The sequence below is a fragment of the Gossypium raimondii genome, chromosome 11 (genome assembly GCF_025698545.1).
Source record: "Gossypium raimondii isolate GPD5lz chromosome 11, ASM2569854v1, whole genome shotgun sequence".
NCBI lineage: Eukaryota > Viridiplantae > Streptophyta > Magnoliopsida > Malvales > Malvaceae > Gossypium > Gossypium raimondii.
The window spans coordinates 46,697,361-46,718,079 of NC_068575.1; the positions used below are offsets into that span (position 1 = coordinate 46,697,361).

The following is a 20,719-nucleotide window of genomic DNA, read 5'->3' on the forward strand; positions in this document are numbered from 1 at the left end:
TCCTAAGGTCCCGGTTTTGAATTTTTTATCATCTTTTCGTGTTTATATCGGTTTAAATATCTTACTTTATTAATTCTTTAAATTTCATTAAAAAATCTTAAATTTATTTTTATATTTAGAATAATTATTATTTGATAAATTGATGGTAGAATTTGTTAAATCTAATAAAAATATATATAGTTTAAGGGTGTAAAAGCCCTCAATTTTTTCAAAAAATGCAATTAAGTCTTTGTTTTTTTTTTTACATTCAATTGAGTACTTGAACTTTTAAAATGCATCAAAAAGGCCTTTAAAATTTTTCAAAAATAAACAATTAGGTCCCTTTATTTTCACTCAATTGGGTATTTGAACTCTCAAATGCATCAAAAATGCTATTTGATCGTTAACTTTAACGGTTGACTGTTAAAAAATGTATCACAACCACGACGTGAGATGTGGTAAAAAATTATAAAAAAATTAAAAATCAATAAAGGTTATACAAATTATTAAATTTTAATAAAAATATATTTAAAATTAGAAAAATTATAAAAAATTGTAATATTTCATAAAAAATTATAAAATGCATCAAAAAGACCATTTAATCATTAACTTTAACCGTTGACCGTTAAAGTTAACAACCTCCAGTTTTTTTCCAGTTAAAGTCATCATGTGTTGCAACATAGTGTGACATGTGGTGAAAAATGATAAAAATTAAAAATCAATAAAAATTATAAAATGCTTCTTTTAGTACGACATTTTTTTATATTTTTTTATGAATTTTATATTTCTTTACAATTTTTATAATTTTCTTACGACTTTATAAAATTTTATAATTTGTCTATATTTCTATATACTTTTAAAAAAATTACAATTTTTCTAATTTTTTCTAATTTTAATAAATTTTATATTTTTTATATTTTTATTAAAATTTAATTTTTTTATTTTTATTTTTATTTTTGCCACGTGTCATGTTGTGGTTATGACAAGTGATGGCTTTAATTGAAAAAATTAAGGCGGTTCAAGTATCCAATTGGTTGCAAAAAAAAGGGGTTTAATTGTTTTTTTTTTTAAGTTTGAGGGTTTTTTTAATGTATTTTGAAAGTTCAAGTACCCAATTGAGCGGAAAAAAAAAAGCAGAGCCTTAATTGCTTTTTTTGAAAAATTTTGAAGTTCTTTTTTATGTATTGTGAAAGTTTAAATGCCCAAGTGAGAGAAAAGAAACCTGAGCTTAACTTATTTTTTTTTTTTTTGAAAAGATTTATCTCTCTCATTTAGTTGTTATTTTTTAAGATATTTAATAGCACTTACTTTTTCTTAGTCTAATAAATGGAGTTAAAAATTTCAACCTTAGTGAACAGTTGGAGCTATTAATATTGAATTTTAATGTTTTGAAGAAGTTTTATTATTTTTATTAATTTATTTTAACCTAAAATAAAATATATTTTAAAGATTGCCTCAACATTTATAGGTATCGTACTTAACGTTGAAATATTTACAATTTTTTCAATGTCGCGACTGAATCTTACATATAATTACGTAATGATTAAAGTACATTGAGTTCTTTATAGTTTCTATTTGAATTAAAACTATTTTCAAAGTAATACATTAGATTGTTCTCGACACCTTTCGGTATCAAGTTTTAATGTATTTCGGATCTCACTAACCATAATGACTATTTTGTATTGTTTTTTTCACTATTTAACCCCAACCTAACCCTAATAAATACAACTCAGCACTCATGAGCATTCATTTCTTAATCAACTTAACTTATTAGCAATTACCATAAACCTAACTCTAATAAATGCTTTGTATTGAATTTGATACTCACAAGTGTAGAGTTTATGATTAAATTGATTTTACTATTTAATCTTAACCTAATTGTTAGTATTGGATAAACTTTTATTTATATTTCCTAAGTCATTTGGTGAAAATAATTATTGAAAATTTTACTAAACATTTTCAAAGCATTACTCAAAAACAAGTTTTAAAGGTAGTAAGTCAAAGAGCACTTCAAGTTCAAGTAAGACTTCTAATGATACTTAGGGGGACTTCTAACCATATAGGTCCACTTATACCGATACAAGTCCATTTCTACCCATACAAGTCCACTTTTACCCATACATCTTGTAAGTTATATCGATACAAGTTTGTCTGCAATACTTCTAATGACTAGAAATTATCTTTATGGCTATAAATGGTCACAAACTTTTTCCTTGTTATATATACACATCAAGAACACTTCAAGATACAAGAGATGAATATTCAAGCATAGAAATCAAGAGAAAAGCCTCAAATTCTTCATTTTTCTCATTTTCTCTTGTACATACCTATTAAATTCTTATTGTTAGATCTTTTTATCATTCTTATTTCAATTTAAGAGAGAGGTCAACACTTGTAAACACACACCATTAAAAGGTCTTCATTATTTGCATCTTTTCTTTGTATTGCAATAGCTACTTAAAGTTTTTGAGGTACAAAACCTTAAGCAATTTGTAAAGGTTAAAATTGAGTCTTGTAAAAACTAGAGGGTTCTAGCCACAAAAACAAGGGGAAGGTTCTATCTCATCCTTGTGAAAAATATATGGATTGTAAAGGTTATACATTTTCCTTGAAATGTAATAAATTCAAAGTACGGTGAATTGATAAATTCTTGGTTGAGGTATACTAAGATAGCGGAGGTAAGTAATTGGAGTCGAACCACTATAAATCTAATTGTCTAAACTTTTATTTTCTTCCCTCATTGTTTAGAAAAATTTACAAAGATTTTTAAAATACCAATTCACTCCCCTCTTGGTATTTTCAGGCCCAACACTAACCTTTGTTTACTTATAGTTTACCCCCGAAGGTGGAATCTTCAATAAAAAATAGTATTTTTACGGTGACTATAAATACCCCCATTCCCCAATTTTGTTTTTTACATCCCAATTGAAGTTGTTGCCCATCATTATCGACTTTTAAACTTAAAAAACTCTCCAGAATTTTTCTTTCCTCCATTAATTCAATCTTTTGAAACGAAAGTGTGGCCCTATTGAAGGAATCAAATCATAAGCGCTTGTAGTTGTTGATATTGTATTTTTATTAAGTTATTACTTAAGCAAGTATTTTTTATCGTTTTATATTAAATTTTATTTATGTTGATTTTAGAGTGTTCGTTTTTTTTCTTTAATTTTTGTGTAGGTTGAGAAATGAAACTTTCGGATTTGGGTTAATGTAAATTATCATACGTTGAACAAGCGTGTTCAGCTTGGAAATCGTTTAGATATAGTGAGATTTTTTTTTAAGGTGGTTGAAATATCTCTTATTCTGTTGCAACCGTCGTGGCTTGTGGTATTGGTGGAAATGTGGAGACTGGAAAATATTACCCTCCACTTCTCCTGTGGCAAATCGACAATAACTTTGGAAGATATAGCCCTGATAATGTGCCATCCAATTGAAGGAACCATTGTCATTGAGGTGTCTAAATTTGAGTTTAAGCTGAAGAGAAAAAGGTTACTTGGCCATTTTATTGAGGACAAGAGAGATTTAAAGGGCGATCACGTGAAGTTTACATGGTTGCATAGATTGGTCAAGCATTCACTAACGAACAAAGTAATGAAGAGCTAATAAATATGTTAGAGCGCACATAGTGTGAAAGACACCGCTCGTGTCTGCATACATGGCTAGGGGTTCACAATGTTGGCTTTCTTGTGCTAGACCCTTAACAGTGCAATCAATTAAGAAACACATCAGTTAAACCATTATTGCGTCCTCCTTCAAGTTTGGACTTGGATACGGTGTCGTTTGTAGCATCGATCCCTTTTTATCCATTACCTTTTTCATTAGTGAGAAGGTAAGAAGACATATATATTATATAGATTGTAAGAAATTGTGTAATTGTGTAATATATATATTGTAATTTGTGGTACAAAATTCATTACAAGAGATGTAATAAATAGTATAATGGGGTAATATTATTATAATATGCATAATGACAAATTTAGCCTTTAATATTTACATTTTTGTCAATTTAACCCTTATTTTTTTAGTTAAATTTGATCATTAACCTTTCATAAAAAGGTCAAATTGTTTTTTTAACATAATTAATTTGACCTTAATTCTAGCTAGTTCAATTAATAAATTTTGATTCTAAATTTAGACTAAATTTAGTAAATTTAACCTTAAAATCGAATTTTCCGACACCGTTGAAATTCGGGTCACTATCGTTAGAATTTAATACTCGTGATTCATGTTGGAGAGTTTTCGAATTATGATCATGCAAGCTTGACATTTGGATTATTTTTTTTTAAATTTATTAATTTTAGAATAATTTAAAATCAAATTTAAACAAAATATTTAATCAAGTCATGCTTAACTATTTTTTCATGTTCAAACGATTTCGAATTACGATGGATATATTAAATATATCCATTAATATATATTTAAAATTTTCTATATTAATATCTTAATCTATTTATAAGTAATATTTTCCTTTTCAAAATCATCTAATTTTAGATCATTATCTTCGTCGATTTTTAATATGCCCGTCAGTACTAGTATACTTGTATTTTAAGTAAAATTAGAAATTTAATTTTCGTACTTAAAAAATTGAAAATTAAACTTTTAATGTATTTACCGAAATTAGAAAATTACTAACAATGTGTTTAAAATTTCAAATTTTATTGATAGCATATAGTGAAATTTCTTAGTCCCGATTTATAAATTCAGTTAATTGTTTGAAAATTGGAGTACCTAATCCTTTCCTTTGGGAGCATCATATTGAGGTTCAGTGATATTCGTTGTAATTTCTTTGAATGTACAAAATTAAAAGAAAATATTTTTTTAATGTATATAATCGAGGTCCAACGTATATGGTGGAATGCCAACAAAAATCCAAGTTTAGAGCAATTTATGACTAGTTGAACTCCATTTTTAGGGGATATCTAGTGCCAGCATTTCAACATCTACAATCCCCTATAGCATCAAATAAAAAATAAACATACAATATATTTTCTCTCAAAAAGGGATATTACAGTTTGGAAAAAAATCCCATCACACGTTCTAAAATCAAAAAATAATAAAATTGCTCCCACTAAACTAAATTTCAAGCAAATATCCCAAAATTTTTGTCATTATAAGGAAACTAGAAGCAACTTTTCCTTCAAACATGATCAAATCAAAACAACTATGAAGGGCAATTAATAGCAGTACCAAGTTGTACCCAGGCAAATTCCTGTTTGTATCCAACACCTTCACAAGAGGCTTCACATGTGTATACTGCTATCGTTGCCCAATCGAGAGATTCCGCATCATTCTTCACACCAAAGTAATAAAGCAACTGAGGTAATATCTGATCAAGACATTTGTACATGTATTAGATATTTCCTTCTTTGAGCTAACGTAGAGATTCCAAGGAGGAATGTGACATTCTAAAATCAATGGGAAAATAAAAAAAGTCCACAAAGGATTAATGCAGAGGATTGATATTTTTCTCTTATTCTCGAAAATTGATCATAAAAATTTGGGATTTCCATGAAGATAAGATTATCAAGTACCTGAAATTCAAAGCATAGGTGACCACCACAATAGCCGCATATGGGAATATCAGCCTTGGAAGGGCGACCACCTAATATGGGCCACAGTGGTTTAGAACCAGCACTCCGGCAATATCTGTTTTTGTTAAAAGAAATAAACAAACATGAGAAACATAAGAAAATCAAGCAATGGAAAAGAAAAAGGAATGAACTTGAAGAAAAAATATGTAGTTCTAAATGCAATATCTTCAGCTTTTTCATTTTTATGGATTAAGTAAAAGATTACGAATGACATTTGTTAGTTTGTTACTTAAACAGATCTATATAAGCATATTTTGTTGTCTTCTTTCACAACGCCATCCTATATTACTAGACCCGGGTGTAAGTGCTGAATACGGACATGAATTTGGTGGAACCTTTGAGGTCATATCCCCATATCTATGGGTCGGGCATGAATGCTGGGCATGGATGCTTTAAGAAAAATGAAGAGTCGAAGTAATATTGATGCCATCCTCCATATCAAGGTAATGTAACATATGTAGCTTTATAGTTTATACAAACTATGCACAGTAGAGACACTACTCACAAGTGGTGTGCTGGAATCCCAATATCTTCTTCTAAACTGTTATATGGTGCACAAGAAGTCAAAAAAGCATTCAAGTTCTCACCTCAAAACTTGTTCAGGAGCCTTGCCTATCCGCTCTTGGAAAGAAGCCCAACTCTTTTTGTCACCATCTCCCTATACAACAAAGGATGCAAGCATTAAGAGACTTGGAACAAGAATGCATAACATGCCACTGCAATAGTACTGGTATCGATACCTCAAAAGTATCCATAAGTGACTTCATTGTGTCATCAACCTTGTTTCTAGGTATCAATGAATTATCGGTATGTTCCTCATCTCCAGACATCTCTGTATCATATTCACTTTCGTGTTCGTTTTTCATCTCATACTCCGGCCATAAACTCTTGCTTGCAACTGTTTACAGGCAACATTTTAGTACAAGAGAATTCAGAAAGTTTCACAACTAACATTTGTTTAGACTCTGCAGTTGAAATACACATTCACTCTGTTCTTAAAAGTTATCCCAGAAGAAAATGGCAGAAGCCTTGGCCATTAACATGCCAATTTACATGCATAGCTGATTCCAAGTCAATACCCAGGGGGTTAATATCAATTAATACTTGCCTTTTGGGGCTTTAATTTGTGCAACTCCACCATGACAGGCATTGGAGTCAGATGACTGAGGTGAAAGACTCAGCTGCTGGCATTCAAGTTTATGACCTGCACGCCAGTGCATGACCTGAAAAGTAAGAAAACAGGAAGGGTAAGCAAACAATCTTCTAACAAGTGAAAATAACCAACACTTAAAAACCCTAGCTACCTGGTGCTTTTGTGAGCAATATCGTGCTACTTTACAACTACTACAGAACTTATCTCCTTTCCAGGTGCCACACCAGTTACATAGTGGAGCTGCAACAAGCATACAAGGGGGAAAATACCATTATGAGCGTGAATGGAATTAATGAACCCAATTTGTGTTGGCTAATACAGTGATGCAACAAGGGGCTAATAAGCTAACGTTGACTCCTAGCATAAAATGGTCAATATAATGTAATGGTCAAGGAAAAATTGAGTGCATATAATCATGAATAAGGCAATTACACAAAATCCACAATAATGTCAACTTAAACAAATATTTAATGACATATAAAAACAGAAATAAATTAGGAAAAGAGCATGAAATCAACTTCAACTTAAACCAGTATTTAATGACATAAAAACTGAAATAAAAATCAGAAAAGAACATGAAATCAACAGCAAGGGAACTCATAGCAGGATCGCACTGCATTATGGATACACTCAAGAGAAATGTTATTTTCATGATGGAAAAAGCTTTCTTCTATGTTATTTCACTTTCCTTTTTAAGTAATAATATGGGTCATAAGAAACTTTGCATTAAAATTTTAAGAAGCTTCCCTCTTCTAATCAACCATCAAATCTATGGAATCCCAGAGATCTGCCAAGAAAAACTTGTATAACAAAGCTCAAGTTTCCCAGAATTACAATTGCTGGGAGTGATGAAGTACAGGTGGTGAAAAGAAATAAGCAGAGGGGAGGAAATGAGTTTGTCTTGTCTGATGAAGAAGAAAATAGAAGAAATTGAGGATGAAAAGTAGATTAAACAACTACATCCAAAGTGTTGATAGTTTCCCTCTGTTTTCTCAATATACGGATGAAATGAACCTGAAGGATTTAAATGAAAGCAAATCCATTCCTTCCTACTTCTATTTCCACCTAAAGAATGAAGGGAAATGCATTCTCTCATCTTTCCCCTTTTTTTCCTGGTTTCAACTTTCCCTTATTGCCCTACTTAAGATGGTGAAAATCAAAAGTTGGCAACATAACGCAAAACTCATTCCTTCTAATCAAGCACATAATGAATGCTGAGGTAATAAGATATACACCTACACAAACTTAGTTATATTCTCATACCTATACGTGGTATACAAAAAAAAAACTGCAATATTGTCATTAAATTTGAAATAGAATTTAATAACTAAGGAGAACCCAAAGTTACCTCCAGGGGTTAAAGGTTTGTCGGTAGCATTGCCTTCAGGGGGTTTACTTGAATAAAAAGAATTTGCACGAGGCAATTGGCAACGAAAAACCTTCACACTTGAGAAAAAAATACAGAATCAGAAAGATACTAGCACACTGAAAATACTAGCATTGAGATGGAAAAAAGCAAGAATTTGATATACCTCCTTGATTGCTTATCCGGATGACGCTTCCATTGTTCATGTTGATCTCGGAGAAGACATTTCATAGACAGACACATGAATACAAATAATGTTCGATGAAATGTTGAGTCTTTTTCAACTAATGGAGCATAAACCTAGGAATTCAGTCAAGATGAAAATTAGCACAATCAGCCCACTTCTGCCCCTCTGTCTCCCAAGCATATGATAACTCGTATCAAAGAGAAATACTCCATGGCGTAAATAAGTCAAACTATAACTACCAAAAGAGCTTTCAGCTTTGGAAATTTCAAGTAAGGAGTCAAACAGAGTGATGCAGAAGGATAATCAAGCATTTTTATTTTTCTAATATAACAAAAATATAAAACAAAATATGACATTTATTGGAATTGATTCAAGTTTAAAGTAGAACTCAAGTCAGACAAAGCATTACAATTCAAATAACCAAAAAAGGTACCTGGAGTAGGAATTGCAGGGGTTCTCCGCATGCATCACAGACACAAGTCATTCCTGTAGGCAAATTATCTGGGTCCAACCAAGCCTGCAAAGAAAACAATATCATAAAAACCCCCAAAATGTATACGTTTTTACTGTTCAATTAGCAAAGATATTATAGAAAAGCAAAAAGAAGAAGAAGAAGAAGAAGAAGAAGAAGAAATAAGGTTTACTGGGACGCCTCCAGCTTTGCTTGGAAACTGCTGGCGAAGAAGTGACCAGCTGTGTTCAGGCTTTTCTATAAACCCAAGAATTACAGATTCCTGTTCTTCTTCATCATCGTCGTCTTCGTCTTCGCCATTATCATCCTCGTCAACAGCGATGTTTTCGTCATCGTCATCGTCAAGGTTAGTAATTCGGAGGCCCTTGAGCTCATCCACGGAATCTCCCTTGCCATTAATATCCATCTCGTTGCCGCTTTTTCAAAAAATCGTTAAAAATAACAACACTGTTTCAAAATTGACAAGCTTTTTTATTTGTATTAGAGACAGCAGGGAGATAAGAGAACTGAAGAATCAGCTGCGGCGGTGGACTGATGGCAGTGGATTCAACTGGCGGCGGAGGAGGTTAAAGCTTCAAGTGATAGTATCGAACTTGGTTTCAATGGATTTTAAGCTGCTCTCGGTTGAAAATAGAAAAATTAAAATAAAGTTGTCATCTTTCCATTGTAGGTAATCAAATTATCATCTTCATTGCCTAAAAAATATGGGTTAGAAATTGGTATCCCAGCCCAAGTTTTCAATGGTTAAAGTTAAACAGCCTTTAAAAAAGCCCAATTATATAAATCATCAAATTATGTTGTTTTATTTGCTTATTTTGTTTTTTCCATTTTTGGTTTTCAATTTTTTTCGGTAGAAAGAAAAATAGGCCAAGCCTAAAAATTCGAGAAACTAATTACTACTAGAGGTGATCATGGGCCGGGCCACGCCTAGACAAAATTTTAGGCTCGTTTTCTAGGCCCGTGCTCGGTCCGGCCTAAAATATGAGCCTAAAATTTTGTCCAAGCCCGGCCCGAAAGAAAATTGCTAAGCCCTAGCCCAACCCGACCTATATTAAATTTTATAACACCAAGATAGCATCAAAAACCTGCAAAATATAATCAACCAACCAGAATATCTATACATTAACCAATCAACATATTTAATTTTATAACAAACTATAAATTGTAAGCTAAATTAAATTTATTGGTCAGCTAATGTTTTTAACTGATTAATACATATATATTTATTTAAATAGAATTATAATCAATTAAATTTTTTTATTCTAAGGGCACGTTTGGTTCGCTGTAATGGAATAGAGGCGTAATGGAATAGAGGCGTAATGGAATAGAGGCGTAATAGATAATCCTTTTGTTTGGTTGAATGGAATGGAATAGAGGCGTAATAGTATTCTTGTGTTTGGTTGAATGGAATGATGGTGTAATAACATAAGGAAAAAAGCTAAAATGACTAGAATACCCTTAGCAAAATTTTTTTTAGGTAGATGATTATTGTTATTGTTATTAAATTTTAATAAGATTATTAATATAAATAATAATTTAATCATATTTTAACATAATTATTATTAAATATAATTTAATAATAATATATAATTTAATAAAATATATGAATTTACTAAAATCATAATATATAATACTATAAAATATAATTTAAAATAATTATTATTAAATATATTTTAATAAAATATATAATTTAATAAAATTCTTAGTATTAAATATTCTTATATGAATTTACTAAAATCATAATATATAATACTATAAAATATAATTTAAAATAATTATTATTAAATATAATTTATAATCTACTTTATTATTTTTAAACGCAATACATATTTAATGTGCTAAAATATCATTAGTGGAACAAATAATTTAATTATTTTACAATAAAAAATATTAGCAGTAATAAATAATTTTAGAATTATATTTTGCATAAACATAATTTTCATATATTAACAAAAGGTTAAATGAAATTCATGAAATTCTATGTCATGATCCATATGTTATACAGTTTTGTCATATCAAAAAGTTAGAACATTGTAATGACATACTTTTCCAAATATTACAAACAGAAAAAGTTACGAAAATATCATCAAAAAAAGCATAATTTTTAATGGTCAGCAAGAAATCTTCTCACCCATTCCAACCGCACATCAGAAGGCAAACTAAAGAAAACGAGCATTTGAGTTGAATGATCTGGAATTTTACTCAATGCTCGAAACCGCTCATCCACAGTTAAACCTTCTATTTCACATAAGGTTGGATATAAATTTGTAGTTTTTTCTTGGATGATCTGGAATTCTTCTGACCTTTGTTGAACTACCACATCGGAGGCAATACTCCTACTGATTTGTTCGCCAATGGCCCGCATGTTTTCCACCAATAAAGTGGCAGCATCATGAACTGAAGAAGAAAAATGATCACTTGCATCAAAATTCTTTTTTTTCTTCTTTGAAGATGAGGAACGCCCTTGGTTTCTATCTGGTTGTGGCTCCGTAGTAGAAACATCCATGTCATCCAAAGAGACATTAGCATCGCAGTCATAGAATTCGTTTCTTTCTTCATTAATATCTGCAGTAGGTACATCCTTAACATTTATTTCTTCAAGAACATCAGCGGCTGTTTGAGCATCTTTCCTAGTCGCTCGATCTCTTGCGTATATGGCAGTAAGTTGGTCGTAGTAAGGGAAACTACGATGTCTGAATTGACCGGCTTCTTTATGACTCTATAAAAATGAGGAAATCATATTAGTTATAAGTTTGGTAAAAACAAGATAATAAAGACTTGAACTCATTCTTACCTTTAAATAAGAGTCCCAAACCGCATCTTCAGCAACAACGACCTGCCTATGCTCGTCCCAACCAAAACCGCTATTGTTTTGGCCATTAAGCATGTCATACACGATTGACCAATCCCTTTTTAGTAACCTAATCCTTGACTCAATATTAGGTCTAGCCTTCAACATTGCATTGGGTAAAGCCTTTTCTAACATTTTTTCCAACTCGTTTAAATAACCGGCTTTGAACCCCGTATCAGCATTAAATGTTCCAACATTGTGCAAGTCCACAATGCAAGAAACCAATGCTGCACCTTCTTCTGGAACCCATTTCCTTTTGGTTCCTCGAGACGCTTGGGAAGGAACATTTGATTCTGAAACACCTGACATAATTATCTTAAGAAAAAAAATAAATTAAAATTAAGTTTAATATCATGACTCAAAAGGTGAACACTTTATAAAATTAAAATTGAGTTCAATATCATGAATCAAAAACTCAACACTATATAAAATTATAACACATGATGAATGAAAAAAAATCAAATTATAATTCAACAAGTTTAGTACAGTACAAAAAACACAAAAACACCACCAAAGTTTCACAAACCAGATACATAAAATAACATAAACAAATTAACTCAAACTCATTTTCTCCCTAAACCTAACTAATTTCTAGATGCTTGCCATTCATCGAACATTTGTCTGGCTAGTTCCATCCTCCAAGTAGCCCAAGCATCCGATGGATGAATATTGAAGATATTCGGTTCATCGTCATCTACCACATTACTAGGTAATCCTTCTCCCACCTCCGCTTCAATAGGATCAATACTCATATGGGTTCGAATAAAATTATGGAGCAAACAACATGCAATAATGATTCTATTGTGCACCCTTACAGGATAGAATAATGGACTCCTAAGTATTCTCCATCTAAGTTTTAATAACCCAAAGCATCTTTCAATAACATTACGTGCTGAGGCATGTTTCATATTAAAAAATTCTTGCGAAGTACTTGGCTGATAACCCTGACACCACTCATTCAAATGATATCGTTGTCCTCTAAAAGATGCAAGCAATCCCTCACAATTTGTGTATCCAGCATCAACTAGATAATAACAACCTGTAAATTTTTTTTAAATGATTAATTCCCCAAAAAAGTTTGATCATAATGAATAATTCAAAGTCCTCTAACTATCTACTTTACCATGAGGAACTTTTAGTCCATGTCTCCTAATAACTAATGGCATCTTGAAGAATTCGTCCATCAGCAACAGAACTTTCCCAACCAGGAAGAACATAAACAAATTACATTTCAAGTGTACAAACACCTAGCATATTTGTTGCTATGTCACCTTTTCGCGTTCGATATCTAGGTTTATCAACTGTTGGAACTCTAATCTTGATGTGGGTTCCATCAAGAGCACCTAAGCAATTCTATATCACATGTTATAAAACCTTGAGTTAGGATACTAAATTTAAATCTAAATCAACTAAATTATGTACAAGCTATATATAAAACTCAGTCCAATACCTTAAACCATTTCCACATTGTGTCTGAAGAATCTGCTGTAATTGGCTCTGCCTTTTTAAATAACACATCTTGTAAGCGTATGACAGCATTTAAAACACTATGAAATGATCTGCTAACAGTTTCCCCGGACCTATTGAAGTGATGCTTGATAACTCGATTTTTAAGGTGATGGGAAATGATATGTAAAAACATTGCCACTTGCTTATCAACAAGCATGTGCCTTGACGACTTCAATCCCCCTAACGTTTGTAACATCTCACATAGTTTGAAAAAGGCAAATCTATTCATCCTAACTTGTTCAATACAGGTCTCGTCACTAGCATATATAAGCCTTTTCACATAATCCCGTTGTGCATAAAAATCTAAAATATAGGACGTAATCCTTGGTCTATAAGTATGTAGGCTATCGATGGCACCCAATGTAAGTAAAAACCAACTCGCAATTCTACAGATTTGCAACCATATTGTCAATGCAATACCAATTCTTTTACGCCTCACACTTTGTGCAATTAAAGACAGACGAGCCATTACTGCAACATATTAATGTATTCCATATTGTCAAATCGTAGTAAAAGGGTCACATTTCTCCAATCATAATTTCAATAACAGTAAAATAAAATAAAATAATTTAATTGCCAAAGAACTTACAGTGATTGTGTGAAAAAAAGACGTCCACTATGGGTGGAGGAAGCAATCAAACAAGCCGCTTCAATAGGAAGCAATAACACACTATCAAAGAAAAATGAACAATACAAATTTAGAATCTTAAGAAGCAAAAAATAGAAATTAAAATTATCTTTGCAATTTAATTAAATTTATATAAAATAAATTTTAAAATTATTTTATTTAAATTCATATCGGACAGGACCAACCTAATATCATTTGACACAAGCCAACCAAGGCGAACTACTACCATTTTTGCATCTTTTAAATATGATTTTTTTAATCTTATCAAAATAAAAAAAAATCCACTATACAAGTAATTTATCCAGCATTTTAGTTAATTTTAATTACGATTATTATTTGGTACCATAACCAAAATTATGATATCAACATGTGTCTCATTATTTATTTTTATTTTAAATGAAAATTAAGAAAAAGTGATAGTTTCTTAACTTCAATGTGGATTTGCAAATTTTTACCACTAATATTTTGAATAATTGTTTTTAATCAAGTTGTTTACTTGATTATATCTAATGATCCAATTTTTATTTTATTTTATTTACTCATGATTGGAATGGGTTTAATTTATAATGGTTCAAAAGTCGATATATATTGTATATTATTAAAATAATATTTTAATTAATGCGTTGTATATGAATATACACATTTAATTAGTTTTATTTTAATAAATTATTTCTAATTAATTCATTCAATTTTAATCACCTTACAATTTTAATTAAGTTGTTTAACAAGTCTTGTAATTGCTAGAATATAATTTTCGAACTACCTCAACTTAAGAAATTGATCCTAAATTCAAATTTTTCAATACCAATAAAAATTAACTTATTACATCACCACTTGCAAAATATAACTATAAAAACATTACGATGGAGTAAACCGCAAAAAAATAGAACATATCGTTCTCATAGACACCGAAACTTGAGCTAAATGATGAAGTATCGTAATTGAGCCCATGATGCCTTAAATACTCATCATGGTTGATATAACTCCTCAAGGGAGCAACATCTATCACTCTATCGTCTAAGCTAATGCTTATAACAGAGGTATCAAACGTCTTATTATATCCCTTACATTCACAACAAAGAATTCCAGCAAAACCAAAGTAACATGAATACAAACAAGCAAAATAGAAGAATTCATTCAAACTTGTGCTTTAAAATTGTAGTGCACACTCACAGCTTCATAAAGGAAAAAAAAAAGGGAAAATCTTGAAAATAATACCTTTTCCTTTCGATAAGCTTGCAACCTTCAACAGATCAAAACCGGAGGCGATTTCTACTTGGGATTGGCTCTATCTGCAGAATAGAAAAGTTCCATGGATTGTGATGCAAGTCCAAGATTACAATTGAAAAAATAAGGTAAAATTGAAAAACATGAAGTGAAGATCATTGTTAATTGTGATGCACAAGTCCAAGATTACAATTTCGTGCATCATAAAATGTTTTGTAAAACTATCCGAGCACTCACACATTTGGCAAGACATGAACCATAAGAAAGGAAACTCTATGAGAGGTTTACATGAAGCATGCTTCACTCAAGAATACCATATATACGATGTCATAATAGGCAAATCATACATGATATATTTGTCACTAGATCTTCTGAAGCAAAACTAACATGCTAAAGTTTCCCATCGATTGATCCAAGCCCAAATTTACACCTAATTTCTAGTGAAACCGAAATGAGACAATAACTACATCATAATCTAACACTATGCTCCAAAGACCAAGAATTTCCATTGGATCAATATTGCAGATACCATAATTTTATTTGCACCAGCAGATACCATAATTGCACTTATAGATTCTAGAAACTCGTACTTCTTTTTTGCTTCAATATTCATTAGAAAATTTACTGCTTTCCTTAAACCAAAAGAAAAGTCACGAAATCGTGCATGAAATATAACGAGAATTGAACATAAATAAGCGGGGAGTTTCACAAACCAAGTGAACATACTAAATTGAAGCGGGTTCTTTCAAAAGCAAATTTTGAATTCTCTAGTTACTTACGGGATCTTGGAAAGAATGCTCAAGATTTGCACCTAAAACATCGAATATTTGCACCTAATATTCAAGATTTCACCTAGTGGACTCGGAGGTATTTAAAATTTTATCAATGCGATCGAATAAGCTATCGACATCGGAGACAATAGAATAGATACCTAAGCGAAAAGACCAGATTGTGTAAACATTCCATCCGGTAACTAGAAACATACTTTTTCACATTAAGGTGAGCAAAGAGAACGAATCAAGCACATAAGTTTTCAAGAAAAGGCATAACATCGGATATATAGTTCAAATACAAAAGAAGTACAATTATTACAAGCTAATGTGATATCGATCCATAGTTCAATGATTAAGAGAAACATGTGTTCTCTTTCTTTCTGATGGTACGGAAATAGTTAAACATTTACCAAATAATGGACCAGGTTCAAAATGACAGAAAAGTGAGAGAACTAATGAAAGACAAAGAGGATACTATACGAATATCATCTCTCAGCCTTCTTTAAAACAAGTACAATAATTACATCCTGACTAAAGACTCCGTTATAAAGAGTCACTTTCATCTTAAAGAGATGATCGATCAGCTAGTATTTTTGTATGACTGACCTATAACAAACATGTAGGAAGTCAATAATTAAGGAAGATCATACCTCTTCTAGCATAGCAACAACATCTCCCGGTGTGTTCTTCTTCAAAGACACGAACTTTTCACGTGCCTGGCAGTACAGAGCATTTAGCAAAAAGCATTATCTACTAAAAAATCAAGGAACATGATGCTTTTAATGGTTTTCTTATGCTTACTTGGCGATTTTTCATTAAATTTTAGAGGAAAAGCAGCTAATATTTAAGACTAATATAAATCCATCCGCATAACTTTTGAATTCACAAAGACTTGTATCAAGAATCCTTTGGAGAACATTGAAGATAATAAACTAGCAACTAGTCTTTTTCCATTACATCATAATCTATAATTGCACTTTAAACTGATAATTAATAGAACTATGGTATCTGCAACTCGCTATTATCATATAATAAAATGATAAAATTAATCATGGGGAATCCTTTTGTGAGATGCATTAGAATTTTATTTGCACTAAAAGATTGCTAGGAATATTCCCAGTCCAAGATGAATAAGATAGCTGTTTTAGCAATCAAGCATGGTTATCCTCGACATACAAACTTGAACTGGAATTTGGTCTGCTAAGTTTTCAGAAAATTACCAATCTAAAAATGTGCCTATATGATATACTAGGAACAAGATGATTAAAAGATGCATGCAGATAATTACATAAATAGAGGCTGCCAAAGCTATATACCTTAGTTGGTTGTTGTGTTCTTCTTTCCTCCTGCAAAAATTATGGTTAATTGTTAAATTTTCTCATCAAAAGCAATGCATACAGATTTATACGAATTACTAAACCAAAATTTTCATCCTTTAAAAACATTTGAAGCTCAATTCTGTTTTTGCATTTATACAAAAGTTGAATTAGAAAGGTTTTCTTCAGGGTTTATTTGCATTTGAAGAGCACAAATCTGGTTTTGGTCGACAAAATAATCAAATGAGTTCTAAAAATAAACAGCATCGAGCCGGTGGGAATAAACAAATAAAATGATAAAAAGAAAATAGAAGCTACAAGAAAATAAGTTCTAAAAATCATGAGGAAGAAAATAAAAATAAGAATTAAGTAAAAAAAGAGAAGAAGCACTTGCTGAGAGTCGACAAAAGATGCCGATATGACGGTGGAGGTGACTTTGCTAGCAGCTTCTGTTGATGTTGGGAGGGAGAGGGTAGAGGTTGACTTCGGGTAGGGAGGGAGGGTAAAACAGACACCGTTTTGGGAAGACGTCCGTAATATAATCGTCGTTTTGGGAAGGGAATACAAAAGCAGAGAATTTGTGGAGTAGGATGGACTGAGGTTTCTTGAAGAAAAAGAACTACCAAGGTTTAGCAATACTGGGCAAAATTGGCCCTTTTTAGTCTTTGCTTCATTCCCGTTACACGACAATGAGCAAAGAGGGGCAGCTGTAATAGGCCCAATTTGCCCGGGCCCACACAATAAAATAAACCAAATTTTAAAAAAAAAGGTCCAATGAAATAGCAGTCCAAATTACAAAAACAGTAGGCCCAACATGGCTCAAACCCAATTACACTTAACCTAGCCCAGTTGCATAAGCCCAACACCCAATAGCCCACTATGTTTCAGGAAACATAAACCCTAGGGTTTCTAACTCCCCTTCAGCCCCCAAGCGCCGCAGCCAGCAGCCTCCTTGCACGTGTTGCGCCTGCGCGCGTGTAACCGCTCCATGCCAGCCTCTGCACTCACGCGTCTCCGTACCTATACCTGCGCAGAGAACAAACAAACACACACGAAGGGAGCAGCAAAAAATGGACAGAAGAGGGAACAGAGGGGATTTTCGGGGATTTCCTTGATTTTTCTTTTGATTTCTTTTTTTCTTTCTTTCTGTAATTCGGCTATATATGAAGCCAAAAACAATGTAAGAAAGGGGGGATGATAAAAAAAAAAGGATGGAAAGAAAAAAAAGGAATAAAAAAGAGTCTTTCAAGGTGATTTTCGAGTTTTTTTCTGTTCTTGTTCTTTTTTATATACACACATACTGAGTACAAAGAAAAGGGGGGATTCACCATTTCTTTTGCGTCTTGCACTGCACCTTTTTATTTTTTTCTTTGATACGAAAAATGGAAAAGAAAAGGGAACCCTTGCCTGGGTTTGGCGTCGCCGAATCCCTCCTCCATTCGGATTGGAGTTGAATGGATGGGGGGAGGGGGGCTTTCGGTCCTTGATGCGGCGCAGAGAGAGTTTGTCTATCTTTTTCCTTAGCTTTTGATTAGGGAGGCGTCAGATAGCTTAGGGTTTGGTTTTTTTCACCACAGAGGAAACGGCGTCATTTGGAGTCAAGGCCATGGCTTCAAAATGACGTCATTTGAAGGCAATACCCGATGACCCGACCCGAATGCGGCTTGATCCGCGCGTCTTGGTAGGGGAGGGGATATTTGCATGCTAAGTCCCTTTTATTTCATGCCGTAGTTCAATCTGGTTTTTTGCTATTTTAATCTTGGCCGTGTAATTTTCTGCTGATTTCACTTCGATTCTTATTGAAATGCAGCGTTTTAAGGGGTAGGGATTAATTTCCTTTTGACCCCTCTTTGTTGCTCGCGTGTTCAATGTGGTTCGCGCCCTTATAGTTATTTTGAATTGGCTCTTAAATTTCAGCCTTGATTTCAAATTAGTCATTCTGTTGTTCTTACTATCGTTATTATTTTTATTACTATTTATTATTATGTTAGATTATACTGCTATGTACCTATTTATATATTATTTTATTATACTATTATTTTTTAAATTGTTTCATAATACATATATGTACATACGTAATATATATTGTTTATTTTAAACTATATATATATATTTTATATATATAACTTTCATTAAAATTATTTTACGTCATATACATATGATAGATTTCCTTTGATTATAATTATTTACCTTAAAGTTGTCTTGTAAATATGTTTGTATATTTTAAACCAACAATTTTCTTTTACATACAAATATAATTATTTTCTTTTAAAAAAACCCTACTTCATATGTCACTTGTTTCAACCTTTTTATATATTATTTGGTATATTATATATTTTCCTTATGTATTTGCTTTCAATTCGTTTCGCTTTTTTTTTATATAGTATTTCTTTTATTTTCCTTTAAAGCTATTGCAAACTCGTATATATATACATTATTATGACGAAATTTTATGCATATAATTTATTGTACATTGATAAATTTTGAATCTTCATCTTGCATGTTTTTTATTTTACTTTAAAACTTATTATACTTTGTTTGTATTGATTTGCTTGATATTCCTTATAATTCATTTGCTTTTAATGTTAATATTTGTAATACGTGATGTGAGATAATTGCTCTTACGTAAATTGTATTGTTTGCTCATACATCTCGCTTCTTTGACATTCATTAGTATACGTTTTAATTTACGAATAATCAATTCGCATGGTACATTATTATACAATCGTTTTTATTCATTCAAAAGATTACAAATTACAAAGTTATTTCATTCAAAAAAACTTTCAAAAATACTTGAAGTTTAGAATCCTCGAGAGAATTGAGCCCTAACGTATTGGGTTCCAATTTTCCTCGTCGAATCTAAATAATCGAATATTTTTTAAACATACAAATTTCAGATAAAAACCCATTCTCTGGAATTCGACACGTTGTGTCCTAACGTATTGGATATGACATGTTATTTTCTCGAGACGAGGATTTTAAAAATAAAGGCAATGTTCGATATTTAGGAATTTTGTGAAATCGAACCCTAACTTACTGGGTTTTGATTTTCTCATTTGACCCAGATAATTGGATATCCTCCTCAAAATGCATAGGTTTTAAAAGACGAGAGATAAACTTAATTTTGAGGATTTAAAATGTCGCACTCTAACTTACTGAATGTGATAATTTATTTCTTTGAAATAAGTGAGCCTCATCATCCAATTTATTTTATTCAAGGATCGTATTTAAAATCTTTTCAAAATTTCGACATTAAGACATTAAACAATTAATTCGGTACCAATTTTGGGCGTCACGAGGGTGCTAACCCTTCCTCGTGCGTAACCGACTCCCGAACCTATTTTCTCAAAATTCGCAGACCTAAAATTATTTTTAAGGTGATCCGATCACACCTCAATAAAAGATCGATGGCGACTCCTATTTTCATTTTCAAAGTCGATAACAGAAAATTTATTTTTTCAAAAAATGGTTTCGACAGCTTGGCGACTCCACTGGGGACGCATTTAGAGAGTCAAGCCGTAAAATTGATTGTTTTGTCTTATTGTCGAAAATTAAAATTTGATTTGAAAAATTACGATCTTTTCTTTGCACTTGTTTGCATGATTATTGTAAATTAAGTTGTATATTTTGGCATCATTTTGCATAAGACTGTTTAGTCTTGTCCTTT

General features: G+C 31.7%; 2 protein-coding genes across 3 annotated transcripts; both read right to left on the bottom strand.

The window, feature by feature from the left end:
- Positions 1 to 4,942: 4,942 nt before the first annotated feature.
- LOC105803566 (uncharacterized) lies at positions 4,943 to 9,402 on the bottom strand. Of its 2 annotated transcripts, none has more exons than XM_012635809.2 (10): positions 8,921 to 9,401; positions 8,710 to 8,793; positions 8,256 to 8,389; positions 8,072 to 8,169; positions 6,875 to 6,963; positions 6,679 to 6,793; positions 6,311 to 6,468; positions 6,158 to 6,228; positions 5,511 to 5,625; positions 4,943 to 5,305 (listed from the first exon to the last, which is right to left on the bottom strand). In XM_012635809.2, the coding sequence occupies exons 1-10, from the start codon at positions 9,152 to 9,154 to the stop codon at positions 5,141 to 5,143; spliced, it is 1,263 nt and encodes a 420-aa protein (XP_012491263.1). In that variant the 5' UTR covers positions 9,155 to 9,401; the 3' UTR covers positions 4,943 to 5,140. The 2 variants fall into 2 exon arrangements, with proteins under 2 accessions (XP_012491263.1, XP_052478972.1); XM_052623012.1 differs by having other exon boundaries at positions 5,244 to 5,384; positions 8,921 to 9,402.
- Positions 9,403 to 9,825: 423 nt separating this feature from the next.
- Positions 9,826 to 11,908, bottom strand: LOC128034826 (uncharacterized protein At2g29880-like). Its single transcript, XM_052623674.1, has 3 exons — positions 11,543 to 11,908; positions 10,951 to 11,467; positions 9,826 to 9,833 (listed from the first exon to the last, which is right to left on the bottom strand). Exons 1-3 carry the CDS (start codon positions 11,906 to 11,908, stop codon positions 9,826 to 9,828), a joined length of 891 nt encoding a protein of 296 aa, XP_052479634.1.
- Between the last annotated feature and the right edge of the window lie 8,811 nt (positions 11,909 to 20,719).